The 14,062-nt window shown below is 40.4% G+C and overlaps 2 protein-coding genes across 2 annotated transcripts; both read left to right on the forward strand.

Annotated features, from left to right (window-relative positions):
- The first annotated feature begins 3,967 nt into the window (after positions 1 to 3,967).
- LOC111228988 (zinc finger protein ZFMSA12A) lies at positions 3,968 to 7,869 on the forward strand. The gene is made up of 7 exons (XM_022755122.1): positions 3,968 to 4,105; positions 4,929 to 5,131; positions 5,342 to 5,434; positions 5,525 to 5,617; positions 5,742 to 5,852; positions 5,965 to 6,097; positions 6,245 to 7,869. The coding sequence occupies exons 1-7, from the start codon at positions 4,102 to 4,104 to the stop codon at positions 7,618 to 7,620; spliced, it is 2,013 nt and encodes a 670-aa protein (XP_022610843.1). The 5' UTR covers positions 3,968 to 4,101; the 3' UTR covers positions 7,621 to 7,869.
- A 617-nt stretch (positions 7,870 to 8,486) lies between these two features.
- LOC111228978 (zinc finger protein 665-like) lies at positions 8,487 to 13,199 on the forward strand. Its single transcript, XM_022755110.1, has 7 exons — positions 8,487 to 8,607; positions 9,392 to 9,594; positions 9,728 to 9,820; positions 10,133 to 10,228; positions 10,429 to 10,539; positions 10,638 to 10,767; positions 10,876 to 13,199. Exons 1-7 carry the CDS (start codon positions 8,595 to 8,597, stop codon positions 12,750 to 12,752), a joined length of 2,523 nt encoding a protein of 840 aa, XP_022610831.1. The 5' UTR covers positions 8,487 to 8,594; the 3' UTR covers positions 12,753 to 13,199.
- The last annotated feature ends 863 nt before the right edge of the window (positions 13,200 to 14,062 follow it).

Raw genomic sequence — 14,062 nt, forward strand, 5'->3', positions numbered from 1 at the left:
ATACATGCATTAACACAACTACAACACCGATGCGCACTATGCTTTGGCCATCCGTCGTCATAATAGACAGATGCTTACTTTGAATTTAATTTGGGTTCGTGCGTGAAGTGCCAGAAAAATGTGACTTGACTGAATGTGACTTGGTAATTGATCTGATTTTTAAGCGTTTGGACATGTGGTGGAGATTAAAGCTTCATCAGAGAGAGAAAACATTTTTAAAAAGATTAAAAAGGCAATATGTCTAATTGCAAAATGCAGCAGCAAACAGTAAAACACAGCCATGACAACGCAATTCATTACAAATTGTCTACATATAATGTGGATATGCTGAACTCTAATATAAAAAAAAGATATTTGATAAATTACATGTTGTATGTATGTCATCATCAGTTAAAGAGGTCAGTGGGAATGTAATTCATTTTATTTATTATATTTATTATGAGAGTCTATGTTTTAAAATCAATACATTTTTATGGAAGCCCCTCACTGCCAAGAAAATACATTTTTGTAATATAATATAAATGTGATTAAAAGTTTAAAAACGCTCATTTCAAAATGTTATTAATTATAATTTTGACTATTTGGTTTAAATTGTTTTCATATAATGAACAAATTGTAGCAGTAGAAACAAGCTGTGTGAACAAATACTGACATTTTACCAATTTTTAAGCTGAAAAAATGTATTAATAATAATAATAATAATAATAATAATAAATAAAAAGATAAATATATCCATCTGATAGTCACAGAGCAACATTATAATTCATTTGGAGTTGTGTGTCTGTCCACCTGATGAATCTAAAGTCCAATATTCACTCTCCTCTTCCTCTTAGCTCTGTTTTGGTCTCCATCAACTCCAGAGGGAAATATTTGGCTCTTTAGTTACTAAATATTCTGGTTAGTCAAACATGTCCAGCCAGCTCACTGCTAACTTAGTGTGTCTGCACTTTGGTCCACATAATGTACCGTGTGTTTTTAGAGCAGATTCGCTGAATATTGTTGCCCACTGCAGCCGAAAATGACACAGCGCCCATATAGAAATGTAATATATGACATACAGTACATGTCCCTATATCAACAGTCATGTAGCCATATGTTTCACCTATGAGGGGAGATATTATTATCACGTATATACATCCTCTGGATAGATGAAGATATAAGTTTATAACATATATGAAATGCCCTTAGTAAAATTTGTATTTGTACATATATTAAAAATATCCATTTGATTAATTTTTACATAGAACACATGCTCAAGTTTATGTATTCTATGTACAAATTATGTGTTAACATGTGTTAACATTATATATTTAATCTATTTATTTTATTAAATGTATTATTTTTTTATTTTAATTATATATTTATTTATGCAAGTTTATTAAAACAACTCATGTTTAAATATCTATATGTTTGTAAATGTGTTTCCTATATTTCTCATTAATTTTAAACATGTCTAACTTTCTGGGAAACATTTTGGGGAAGTGGTCTCAGACTTTTGGACTCTACTGTACATCATATCAACACATACAGGCTGTGGGATGGATATATATTTATGTAACATCTATCTTTAATGTAAGCATACATACATTAATGTATATATATTGGCCAAATATATGTTAGTATATGAAATTGTTCCAATTTCTAAAGGTTTCATATAGAATTTTTACATATATGTACATATAAAATGAAAATGTACATGTATTTCATATATGGAAATTCAATATATGTACATATACTACATTTGCATATGGGTGAGAGTGGTTAGTGTGAACCAAAACAATGAAGTTGGATGTAGAAAATGAAAGCAGTGACCTGAAAGATGCCGTGAAGCTCTGGAGAGTTGAGCAGCAACTACATTTGATCTATTGTTATCATAAAGTACAGATTGCAGCCGCCCTAAGTCCAAACTTTTACTAACTTAGTAAGTGTTCTTCTGATTTTAATTTAGTATCTCGAAATTCTTTCAGGAACGTCCTGTAAACTACTAAAACATCTGAGCAGTGAAAGTTACTGTACGGCTCAGTTCAAATCCAACTCACAGAGAGGAATCTGCCTGTTATGAAGCTCTGAACGGAATTAAACTGGTCATCTATATATTACATCACAATAATGTTTGTTATAATGTTTTTCAATAATTTGCCAGATACAGAGGTTTAAAAAATTCAAAACAACAAATACACTCAGCTGACATGGTTGCAAGGCTGCTGGTTGGCTGTTGCTGATGACAAAATAAAAAATCATGGCCTCACTAAAACGGTTGAGAATCAAAAAAAAAAAAAAAAAAAAAAAAAAAAAAAAGAAGAGAAGAGAATAGGAAATGGCCTTTTTTAGGTACATGAGGGTGTTTCTGTCGGTCACCGTGCAGCGCAGGGATTTACTTAGTCATGGTGGCTAACGCTGTCCAGATGGTCTGATGAGGCACTATCTAATTACTTCTCCCATGGGTCCTCTCGTTCTGATAAATACTTACTGGGCCACCGCTGTTAGAAATCCTTCACTGCCACCACGAGGGGATTCAAGCATCTACAGATGAGTGCAGGTTGTTGGGACCAGATGACACTGGCTGGTGAGTGAAATCAGGAGACAGAGGAGAGGCTGTAAGGGGGCAACAGAAAGGCCAACAACGTGATGTTTATGTGTAACTGGAGCACATGTGGTTGAGATTTCAGAGGCCTAATCATTTTCTTTATTAATGTCTGTGTTTTATTCTTTCCAAAACAGAAACATGGATTTTTAAAAACAACAGATTATGTTATTAAGCCATTTCCTGTCAGTCATGCTCCCTGGCTTTGTATCCTCGGTGGTCCAAGCGCCTGCCTTTTTCTTGCAGGTGGAACTGGATCCAGTTATGAAAACTAATGATTTCTGTTCCAGATTTTGTTTCTCCATCAAGGATATGTTTGTAATCTTTCTGACTGCTTTGTGTGCACACACTGATTTATGGCTGTTTCTGTATCTCACCCCGTGTTTCTCCGTCAGTTGTAGAGGTGGAACCAGGAACCAAGTTTAGCTGACTCCTAAACAGCCTCAATACAACTTTGCTCATCAGGTACTTGTGCGCCTGCTGTGGAGAAATCACATTTATGACACCCATGAGGATTCTCAGTCACCCAGGTCATGGTTGGCCAAGAAAGTTGAATCGAGGGCGACGGGACCTGGTTGTAGATGCTTGAAGATGTTTCACCTCTAATCCAGGAGGTTTCTTCAGTTCTTCCACGTGGTCATGTTTACAAATATGTAAATCAATTTTAGAGAGAGTTAATGAAGATTTTTTTCTTCAGATCCTTCAGAGCGTATCCATATCAAGCGTCTCCCCGGACCTGCTGCAGGAGATTTTGTGCTGCTTGTTTATAATCCAGAATATGGACTAATGTGGGTTTTTTATGTGGGAATCTCTGTTAAGGGAAACTACTGATCTGAAGGTTCTGCATGAATGCTTTAGCATTTACATGGAAGAACTGAGCTTCAGTGGCACATAGAGTGGAAGGAATCGTGTAGGGGTAGGTATGATTTCTCTCTGGAGTCATCTGTTCAAAGAACGAGGCAGATGATAGACTCTGGAGAAGGGATGATGTTGTTCTAACTAGGCTGAGGCTGGGGCATTGTGGTCCAGCAAGCAATTTCAAAGTCATGGGCAAACATCCAGATGGTCTCTGTCAGTGTGGGAATTTGGAAACAGCCCAACATGTTGTATTCTCACGTAACAAAGTCGGAAGTGAAAGCCAACAGTCATTCGTGGAGTTGTCAAACTTTCTCTTTCAAGTCTGTGTTTTTTCATCTGAAATTAATTTCCTACTTATTGATAGATCGATCTCAACTGATCTGCATTACAAAAAACAAACAAACATAATAATCAACAAACCCCTCTCCTATGGAGGGCGGCATTACGCGTTACAGTGTACAGCCTGCCGGAAATTCATTCGAAGAAGAAGGAGAGTCCGGAAGTGGCGTTCAGCTGCAATTGACAACAAGAAGAAAGTGTCGAGGAGTGGGACTAAAAGCTTTTTTTTTTTACTGCCATTCACTGCAGGAGGAAGATATTTTATCTAAGAAACACTTATCTGTTCCCATTCCTCTATCACAGCTCTTCAGGGGAATAAAATGGGTAACGTTTAGTATTTTGCTGCTATAATCATCGGTTTGTTTTGATGTTAGCATGCCTGCTAACGCTAACTTCATAGCATCGATTTATCAAAAAGTTATAATAGTTCCTGGGGTTTTTAATCTAGATATAACGCAAAGATGCTGTTTATTTTATATTCATTTCATTTGGAGCAAATATTGAACAGAAGAATTAAGTTTTCCACTTTGTATTTGTTGTGTATTTCTAGCCCCAGTCCAGCCCAGTATGTTATAACTTAACTAATGTTAATACTCTAGTTCGATACTGATGAAACGAACTGTGGCTTCGGCCTCTCAAAATATCAACAGGAGACAAACCCAGTTAAAAAGAAAATGAATCAACCTAAACAATACTCTTATACACATCTAAAGAGTTTTATTCATCCAGCTTCTTTTCCTATTTTTTTCAGTTAAGATAAAGTCACACTGAAATTAAAATCTTTTTAAAGAGAAGTCATCTGTATTGAACACTAAACAGTTACACCAATACATCAAGAACAACCCCCAAACACAATAAAAGATAACGAATACATGCAGTCTTTGCCTCTTAACGTTTTCTTTGGCATCTGACACCATATCTCTTGCAAAAACAAGCCACAGAAACTTGAGTCTTTGCAGATTGCAGTGTTATCCATGTCCACTGAAGGGAGTTCATGTTTTCTTAACTTGTTATTTCAGCACAACTTTCTCTCTCTCATGTGAAGACTGTAGATTTTAATATAGATGCCTAATATTTCTTGTGTGACAGAAAGATTTCTGTGACTGGATCCATTTATTGATCTAATGATGCCTCTCTCCCCATGTAGAGGGCTCCCTCCCCATGTCCTCGCTGAGGCTCCTGGCTCCACCTCTGCGAGTGATGTTGGCTGTGATGTGGAAGGTGGTTCATCAGAGGAACATAAAGCATTATGGGAAAGTGGAGGAGTTTGTGTCCTTGGTAACTGAAGCCATCCCTGACATCTTGACAAACAGACAGATGAGGCTGCTCACTCTGGCCTTAAGAGCAAAGGTAAGAAACACTGATGCCCCATACTGTACATTAATATAGAGTTGGCAGTGGCAGATATTGAGTTTAAAAGGTATTCAATCTCAATGAGACTACCTGTTTAAATAAAGTATTTAATAATAATAATAATAATAATGATCACTGGGGTGTTTGCAGCTACAAGGAGGGATTCTTCTGTTTTCTTAATTGTGAATGTCTCCATGTCTTTTCCAGATGACGTTACAGATGTTATGCTCTGAACAGTCAGAGGATTTCAGACGTGTGAGAACACACTTAGACAGCCTCCTGCCATCCAGCTCAAAGCAGGTGTGTGACTTTGTTAATCATGGACATTGACTGTGGTGTGTTTTAAGAATTGTTATGCTTATTTTAAATGTGCACATTTTTACTTGACAGCTTCAGCCAGAAAATGAAGCTCTTGAAGCGAACTTTGTCCGGCTTGTTCAGAGACTTCTAGAGGACCCAGAGGGGAGAGAACACTTCCTCGAGGTGTGACTCTGTTTTTGCCTCGTTGTTAGTTTTAACATGAAAAGGGGCAGTTTGTTTTTTTCAAATGATGTGGTATCATGAGACTTCATATCCAGACATTTGGTTGAAATTTTCTACCTGACAGAATGTGTTTCCTTTGGAGTATGGCCCCAGCTTCGATACAGCACTGGAGACTCTGGTTTCTGAGTTCTTCACCCGACTGGAAGAGCTGGTGCTTATACCAAACTTTAAACAGGTACACACACCATGATTTTCTGCTATAATAAAAACGCATTTGCATTTGAATTGCATTTCCAGATTCCCTGGTTCTAGTCCATCAAAATAATAGTTATGTGTGTTTGATAAAGACTGCAGTGTGGATCAGTGATACATCCTCTGTGCTAGAAGAGTACATGCAGTGTGTAACCAAAGCAGATGACCTCAAAGTACTGCTCAGAAGCAAGGTGCATCATGGGAAAATGGCCAAGATGGATTCCAGTGGTAAGTGTGTCTGCCTGGACTACCAGCCAGGTCTTTATGTGTATATCAGTGCTGAAATAATCATGAGTCAATGCATTATTTTAATTAAACACCATTAAATAGACAACATATGATTGTTTTCTCTCTTTAATGTCTTTTTTCAAAAAGTTCCGTCACCCTCAGAGCAGCAGCTCTTCTCATCACTATCTCTCTCCCCTTCACTGAGAGCAACCAACACCAAATACAAGGAATCCATCACAGAAACATCTGAAAACCAAAGAGAGTCTGTGGCAGTTTCTCCTCAGGAAGAGGGGGAGATGGGGGTAGAGGATACAAGATGGCCGGATGAGAATGAGACACACTGTCAGAGCAGCAGCGATGCTGAACAAACAACAGGGGGGAAATGCAGCGACAGTGTTCCTGATGTTCACATTGTGGAGGAGTGCGATGACAGAACTCCCTCTACATCTGCTGAGAGTCCTGTATTGTCCAGCTCTATGATCGGTCCCCCTCGGCAGAGAGTTGCACACAAGTGCAGTCAGTGTGGGAAGTGCTTTATTTATCGCTATGAGCTCCTGGAGCATCAAAGACTGCACACAGGAGAAAACCCTTACAAGTGCTCTCAGTGCGGAAAGGCCTTCAGAAGGACGTCTGACCTGTCCACACACAGACGAACACAGTGCACAAAAGCAGCTTATATTTGCATCAAATGTGGAAATAGTTTTCAATCTATACAGGAAAAATTTAGACACCAGTGTGTTCATAGTGTCCAAAAGTTTGATTGTTCTCAGTGCGGAAAAAGCTTTAAGAAATTGTATTTGCTGGGTAAGCATGAGCTGACTCACACCCAGAACCGTATTTTCACATGCAGACAGTGCAAGGAAGTGTACCCCACTATGAGTGAGCTGAGATCCCATCAGAAGGTCCATCCTCCCGAGCTGTCCAATCAGTGCATGCAGTGTGGGAAATTCTTCAGCTCTGCTGCATGTTTGACGGCCCACGAGCTGCGCCACAGACAGAAGAGGACACAGATTTGTGTGCGTTGTGGCAAAGCTTTTAAGAACAAACATGACTTGAATCTTCACATGCGCAGCCACACGGGTGAGAGGCCTTTTCAGTGCACGTACTGTGGGAAACGTTTCTCTGTGTCAGGAAATCTGAACATACATATTAGAACTCACACTGGAGAGAAACCATATCTGTGCTCAGACTGCGGCAAGGCTTTTGTTTCAGCTGGCGAGCTGCAGATACACAGACGCACCCACACGGGGGAGAAGCCATACAAATGCACTGTATGTGGGAGAGGATTCACCATGGCGAGTAAAGTGACACTGCATATGCGCGTTCACACCGGGGAACGTCCTTATGTCTGCTCTGAATGTGGGAAAGGTTTTTCACGGGGTAGCGAACTGAAAAAACATACCATGAACCATACAGGGGTTCGGCCCTACGCTTGTCAGATGTGTGCAAAGACTTACACATGCCTCAATCACCTGAAGAGACACTTAAAAACTCACAGTGAAGTCCATAGCCAGTCTGTCTGATCCCTTTTAATTACCACAAGGCTTCGAATGATTGTCTTCATACAGCTTGTCTGTACTGACTGTGGTACTGACTTGTTGCACAGTGTTATAGGTTTCACACTCACCTTCTGTTGTAAGGACTGTTTTACAGAAATGCAACTTTATACTGGCTGATTTCGTTTCCTGCTTTGTCAGATCTGTTGTGATTGTAAACTCTATAAGTGTGCTACTTTCGCTGACCTTCTGAAACATATGTTAAAAGGATCTCTAAGAAAACATTCTCCCTCTGTATTCATTAGTGCATATTTCTACTGTCAGTTAACTGTCATTTCTTATTGGAGTTAACATTATTTGCCACTATCAGTGTTTAGTGTTTGTCTAAAGAATTTGTTCCTGACAGCAGCAGAATTTCTACTTGAATCCAACATCAGACATCCTGCAGTGGCCTTTTACAATACCAATATTTTAATTTGGTGCCGTCAAAAACAAACCGACAAATGATAAATTATCTGAAATAAATAAACTTCAAATAAACCTAGAATATTGTAGAATAAAAGAAGAAAGTATTACAATTTCAGTGATTTTTTAAAGGTAGCTCCTACCTCCCTAAGTTATTCAAAACTTTTATCTTTCAGTTTTCTATTATATAACCTGGGACACAAAAAATCATGAGACATAAGTAAATACATAAATACAGTTTATCAAGTTTAAACGTTACTATTATGATTTATGTTTTTGATGGTCTGGAGAGGCGGTGCATCTCATTTTGACAGTAGATTATGGATCGCTTTTTCGGGCTGCCCCCTACACCAAAACAAACATCCCTGTTACAAACCGCCACTGACTGGGCCAATGTTCCCCATAATGAACAACGTGTTTCAGGAAGAAGTTGGCGCCTGAAGACCCGTATGCGGTTAGCTAGCACGCTAACCGAAACTATGAAAGATTTGATAGTGTAATGGTTTTTCAAACCATCGTCATTGAAGAATTCCAAAATGAACGACATGGGTAAGTATTGGCTCATGAAGCTTGTAAAACTGTGTTTTCTGCTTCTTATACGGTTAGCCGAAAAGCTAAAGAGAAGGATTAGCCGAGGCTCACCAGGCCTCGACTAATCCCTGGAACAAGAATTGTTTTGCTCAATAATACACCGGTTTAACCAGGCAACACCAGTGGCCTTGTGGCTAGACTCGTTACGTGAACCAATAATTTGTACAAATGATGAACGATATCTTGTGTTTAAAATGTTTCTCTGCGGTCGAATAGGTTGTTAAAATATATCAAATGCAACACAGCAGCTTAAAATGAAGTAAAGTGACTAACGTAATGCTAACAGTTAGCTGTTTGGGAACGTCCACGTCCTATCGGTAAACTGGCCATTTCGCACAGTGTGCGATGCAAAGTAAAACACTGCATGTGTTTGTTTTAGCATATGATGACTGGCCCAACGAGCACATGAAATAAATGATTGGAGCTAGCTGTGTGCAATGTGGGAAGCCTGGTGCTCCAGATAACGGAATATAGATTGCTGTATTACACTCTGTAGCTAGGCATCACAGGGATGGGTTGGATACCAGAATAAAGTGAGCAGACTTCCGTGGCTGAACTGCCTGTACAGAGGGATGCTGAATTGACAAGGAAAGGCATTTCTAGTCTCCCATTAGCACTGATGTGTATTCCACTTCCTCCTGAAAATGCATTATAAGTGAACTCCGGGACTACACACCAGTGACACTATTTTGCTATTACGTGTGTTTGGGTTAGGGTTAATCAATCTAATGTCTCTTTGAAGAATTCAGCGTCCCCCTGTCCTCACTGGCACTCCTGGTCCCACCACTACGACTGATGTCAGCTGTGATGTGGGAAGTGGTACGCCAGCGGAACATAAAGCACTATGGGAAACTGGAGGAGTTTGTGTCCATGGTAACGGATGCAGTTCCTGAACTGATGAGTAAAAGAGAAGGGAGGCTGCTCTCACTGGGCCTGAGAGCAAGGGTAAGTGATTTGAAATATATTTTTTGTGTTTAATAAGAGGTTTTCTTAATAAGACTTTAAACCCATAATGATAATCCAGAAAAGATTGTCATGGAAACACTGATACTAAAAATACAAAATACATTTTCTATAGACAACTCTTGAACTGTTGCGTTCTGAACATCCTGAAGATCTCAAGGCTGTTGAGACCCATCTTAACAGAATCCGATCTTCTTGCATTGAGGAGGTGAGTGATAAATGTTTTAATGATCGATAGTAGAACTGAAATGATTAGCCAAATGATCAATTACTCGATTAGTAGAAAACTATTTTGATAATAGAGTAATTTTTTGAATACATTTTAAGCAGAAATACCAATAATTTAACAGGTTCAAACTATTCAAAGTTCAGATTTTTTTTCTGCTTTATTGTGACAGTAGGTTGGGTTTCAGTGAGATTTTGACAGTCAAAACAAACAATATGCAGACATCACCTTGAGCTCTGGGAAATTGTTAGGGGCATTTTTACCTGGTCATCTCACTGGTGTCTTGTTTTCCAGACAAATGATCCTGTAATTGAAGCACCAGAGGCAAACTTCATGAAGCTCGTACAAGGCCTCATTGAGGATACTGATGGCAGAGAACATTTCCTCAAGGTAAGATTGATATTAAACTTAATTTATATGGCGTAGTAAAACATATGATTTGCTACATTTCTAATGTTAGAAGTCAGTTTTTTTCATTACAATTTTACAATTCAAAAATGTGAAAAATGTAATGTAGATATTCCCTGTCTGAGCATAAGGACAGCATCTCGTTCTGAAGGTGTTAAGCTGTCTTTTCTTTCATCTGACAGAATGTGTTTCCTGTGGAGTATGGCCCTGACTTCGACACAGCACTGGAGACTTTAGTTTGTGAATTCTTCACAAGGCTTGAGGAGCTGCTGCCAATACCAGATTTCAAACAGGTAGAGAAAGGACTGCTAAACAACGAGAATAACAAAACAGTTAAAATGCAAGACACTTTGAACTTGAAATTCAAAATTGTTTGCGTTTCTCCTCGTAGACTGCTTCTTGGATCAGTGCTGCCCCCTCTGTCCTAGAGGAGTACATGCAGTGCGTCTCAAACGGAGACGACCTAAAATTTCTTCTCCAAAGCAAACAGTGCCATGGGAAACTGGCAAAGAGTAGTGTTGGTATGTATACAGTTTACATTTACTATAAACTAGTCAACGAATAGTGTGTCAGCTGAAGAAGTGAGAGACTGTTACATGAATATTTTTTTCCTCATGTTTTCCTCACAGCTCCGTTTCAGTCAGACGATCTTCTCATTCCCTCTTTGTCTCTCCCTCCATCGCTGGAAGTGGCCATCGCTTCCCACCCGAGTGCTTGTGATGATGAAAATAATGACGTTCCTCAGATTGTTATGTTTGACGAAGAACTGTCTACAAACCCTTCCACCTCAACTGACTTTCCCGAATCACCCAAAAGGACTGACATCTCGTCGTCTCCGCGCAGGAGACAGCAGTCAGGGATGCATAAATGCCCCGAGTGTGACAAATGCTTCAAGCATCACTCTGTCCTCATCGAACACCAGAGAGTTCACACCGGGCTGCAGCCGTACAACTGCTCTGAGTGTGGGAGGGCTTTCAGAACAGCCACTCTGTTGGCCGGTCACAGGCTGCGGAAATGCAAAAATGCTGCATATCTGTGTATTAAATGTGGGAACAGTTTTCCAACCTCGCTGGACAAATTCAGACACCACTGCCCAAAACGTGGTCGTAATTACGACTGTGGGCACTGTGGAAAGAGTTTTCAGAAGTCTAGCAGCTTGAAGGAACACCTGCTAACTCATGTTCAAAGCCGCCTTTTCAAATGCAGCCATTGTGGCGTTGGTTTTTCAGGAATTGGTGACCTGAAGTATCATCAGCAAGTAGATCATGATAAGCCATACCACTGTAAGCAATGTGGAAAGAGCTTCATCTCCTCCAAGTGTCTGACCAAACATCAACAACGGCATCAAGAGGTTGGTGAGATGGAGACGGCCAAATTGATGAGTGGAGGTAAACACAGGAAAAGTGTCTCAGCTCATCGGACATCTTCATCGTCTCTGTCGTCCAGGAAGACCTCTGTGAAGGCTGTCTACCCTCGTGGACGAGTCACCCACAACTGTCCGCTGTGCGGAAGGAGCTTTAAATATCGCTTTGAATTTCTCGAACACCAGAGGTTCCACACTGCAGTGAAGCCTTACAAATGCTCTCAGTGTGGCAAAGCCTTCCGCACAGAGGCTCACCTGTCCGGCCACAGGAAGAGAAAGTGTAAAAACGCTGCCCACATTTGCACCAAGTGTGGGTGTCAGTTCAGGTCTCTCCATGAACGTGTCAGACACCAGTGTGTGCAGCTGCTGACAAAATACGAGTGTTCTCATTGCGGAAAGACCTTCAAGATGGCCCACCTGCTCAGAAACCATCAGATGAGTGAACATCAGCTTCCCTACAGCCCCAACCATCGCTTCAGGTGCAGATACTGTGATGAGACTTTCCCTGGGATCAGTGAGCTCAAGTACCATCAGAGAGTTGACCATGAGAAACCCTATCAGTGTCAGGAATGTGGCAAGTGTTTCTTGTCTGAAAAATGCCTAGCCAATCACGAGCTGCGCCACAACGACGACAGGCCAGAGAGCTGTCTTGTCTGTGGCCGCGGCTTCAGGAACCGCTACGACTTGAAGCAGCACATGCGCACTCACACAGGAGAGCGACCGTACCAGTGCACTCACTGTTCACAGTGTTTCTCCACAGCAGGAGGACTGAGGAGTCACACCAGGGTCCACACGGGCGAGAAGCCACACGTCTGCCCAGATTGTGGGAAGGCTTTCTCCCAGATGGGCGCAATGCGCACCCACAGGCTCACCCACACAGGAGAGAGGCCATTCAAGTGCACGGTGTGTGGCAAAGGTTTCACAATGGCACACAAGGTAACAGTTCACATGCGTGTTCATACTGGAGAGCGGCCGTACGTGTGCTCTCAGTGTGGGAAAGCCTTCTCAGATGGAAGTGTGCTGAAGCAGCACATGTTGAACCACTCAGGAGTGAGACCATACCACTGCCAGATCTGTCCCAAGACCTACACCTGTCTGAACCACCTGAGGAGGCACCTGAAAAGCCACTCGAACTTGAACTGAGTCAGACAGACCTGAAGGCAGACTGGAGCAGAGTCTAACAACATTTTACAAATATACTGAAACACTGCCTTGGACAGAGTGGCTACTACTAAAAGTGCAACGTACTAACTAAACCAAGCAATACATGAAGGAATATAGAATGATGCTGTACGGTCACTGCTAGAAGTGGGGTGAAAAGTTTCATTTACTCTTCATTGTAAATTAAATGTAATCATAACATCCATTTGTCAAGGACTTTGACATCCAGCACAAAGAAATGGCTCTTCTCCCTCATTCCTCACCAGGCTATTCCTTTTTTTTTCTTACATCAGTTTCTTCTGCATGAATGCATTTGGATGTTAAATATTATTTGGTTGAGATGCTGTGTGTTCAGAACAGAAGCTGTAATATTGGTGAAAATATATTTTTGGAAAGGCCTCAAAAGTAACAAGTGAATTTTTTTTTTTTTTTTTTGACTCTCTTTGAATAAGCTGAAAGACAAATACATTGAGTGCAAGGTTGAAATGACATAACTTTATTCCTCTAGGCCTTTTATATCCCCGCTATGATTTGCAAGGTTTGTGAATATCAGATTAAATTACCTTGTTACACCTTGTTCATGTTAATTGACTTTATTTAATTAGGAAAATCACTGCAATAAAGAATATGTGTCCTTCTGGGGGGAAAAGTAATCGGAAGTTGTACTTGGTGTCAGAATAGAAGGTTTCACTAGATGGCAGTAGGGGACCATTAACCATTTTTCCTTTGATCCTCCTGCATTATCAGGCACAGTCTGGCCTTTTGTGACTTTGTAATAACAGGAACCCTTAACTCAAGCATCTTGCACTAAATGACAGTTGTTTTTTTGTTTGTTCGTTTTTCAGTTTTTTTAAGGAAGCAATCAGTTCTTCTTTGTTGCAGACTGGAGCAAAAATACAGAAAAAAGAAACTTGAGATCTTTTGAGGACACTAGAGATTGATGAGGGAAGAGGAAGTTAATCTGGTTCACTCCCTGTCATTAACTTTACTTGGTATGTTTTGGACTCTTGATTAGGCTGCAATTTGCTCATGTTTTGACTAGCGCCCTTCAGTATCTGAAGTAGTGTAAACCATGACAGGACATTCCTCACTTTTTATATCAGTTTGCATGGTGCCACTGCTGCCCAGTCTACAGTACAGTACAGTACAGTTTGATCTGGACCACCACTGTTCACAGGACCTTTTATGTTCACTGGGACCTCAGGCAAATGCAGTCTTGAGTCATATCGTAACAGAAACATTGGGATTAATCTCTTCCATCTGTGCTGACTTTAATGTTTTCCCTGGAAAAG

This window comes from Seriola dumerili, unplaced genomic scaffold (assembly GCF_002260705.1).
Source record: "Seriola dumerili isolate Sdu_G_001 unplaced genomic scaffold, Sdu_1.0 BDQW01000226.1, whole genome shotgun sequence".
Lineage (NCBI taxonomy): Eukaryota > Metazoa > Chordata > Actinopteri > Carangiformes > Carangidae > Seriola > Seriola dumerili.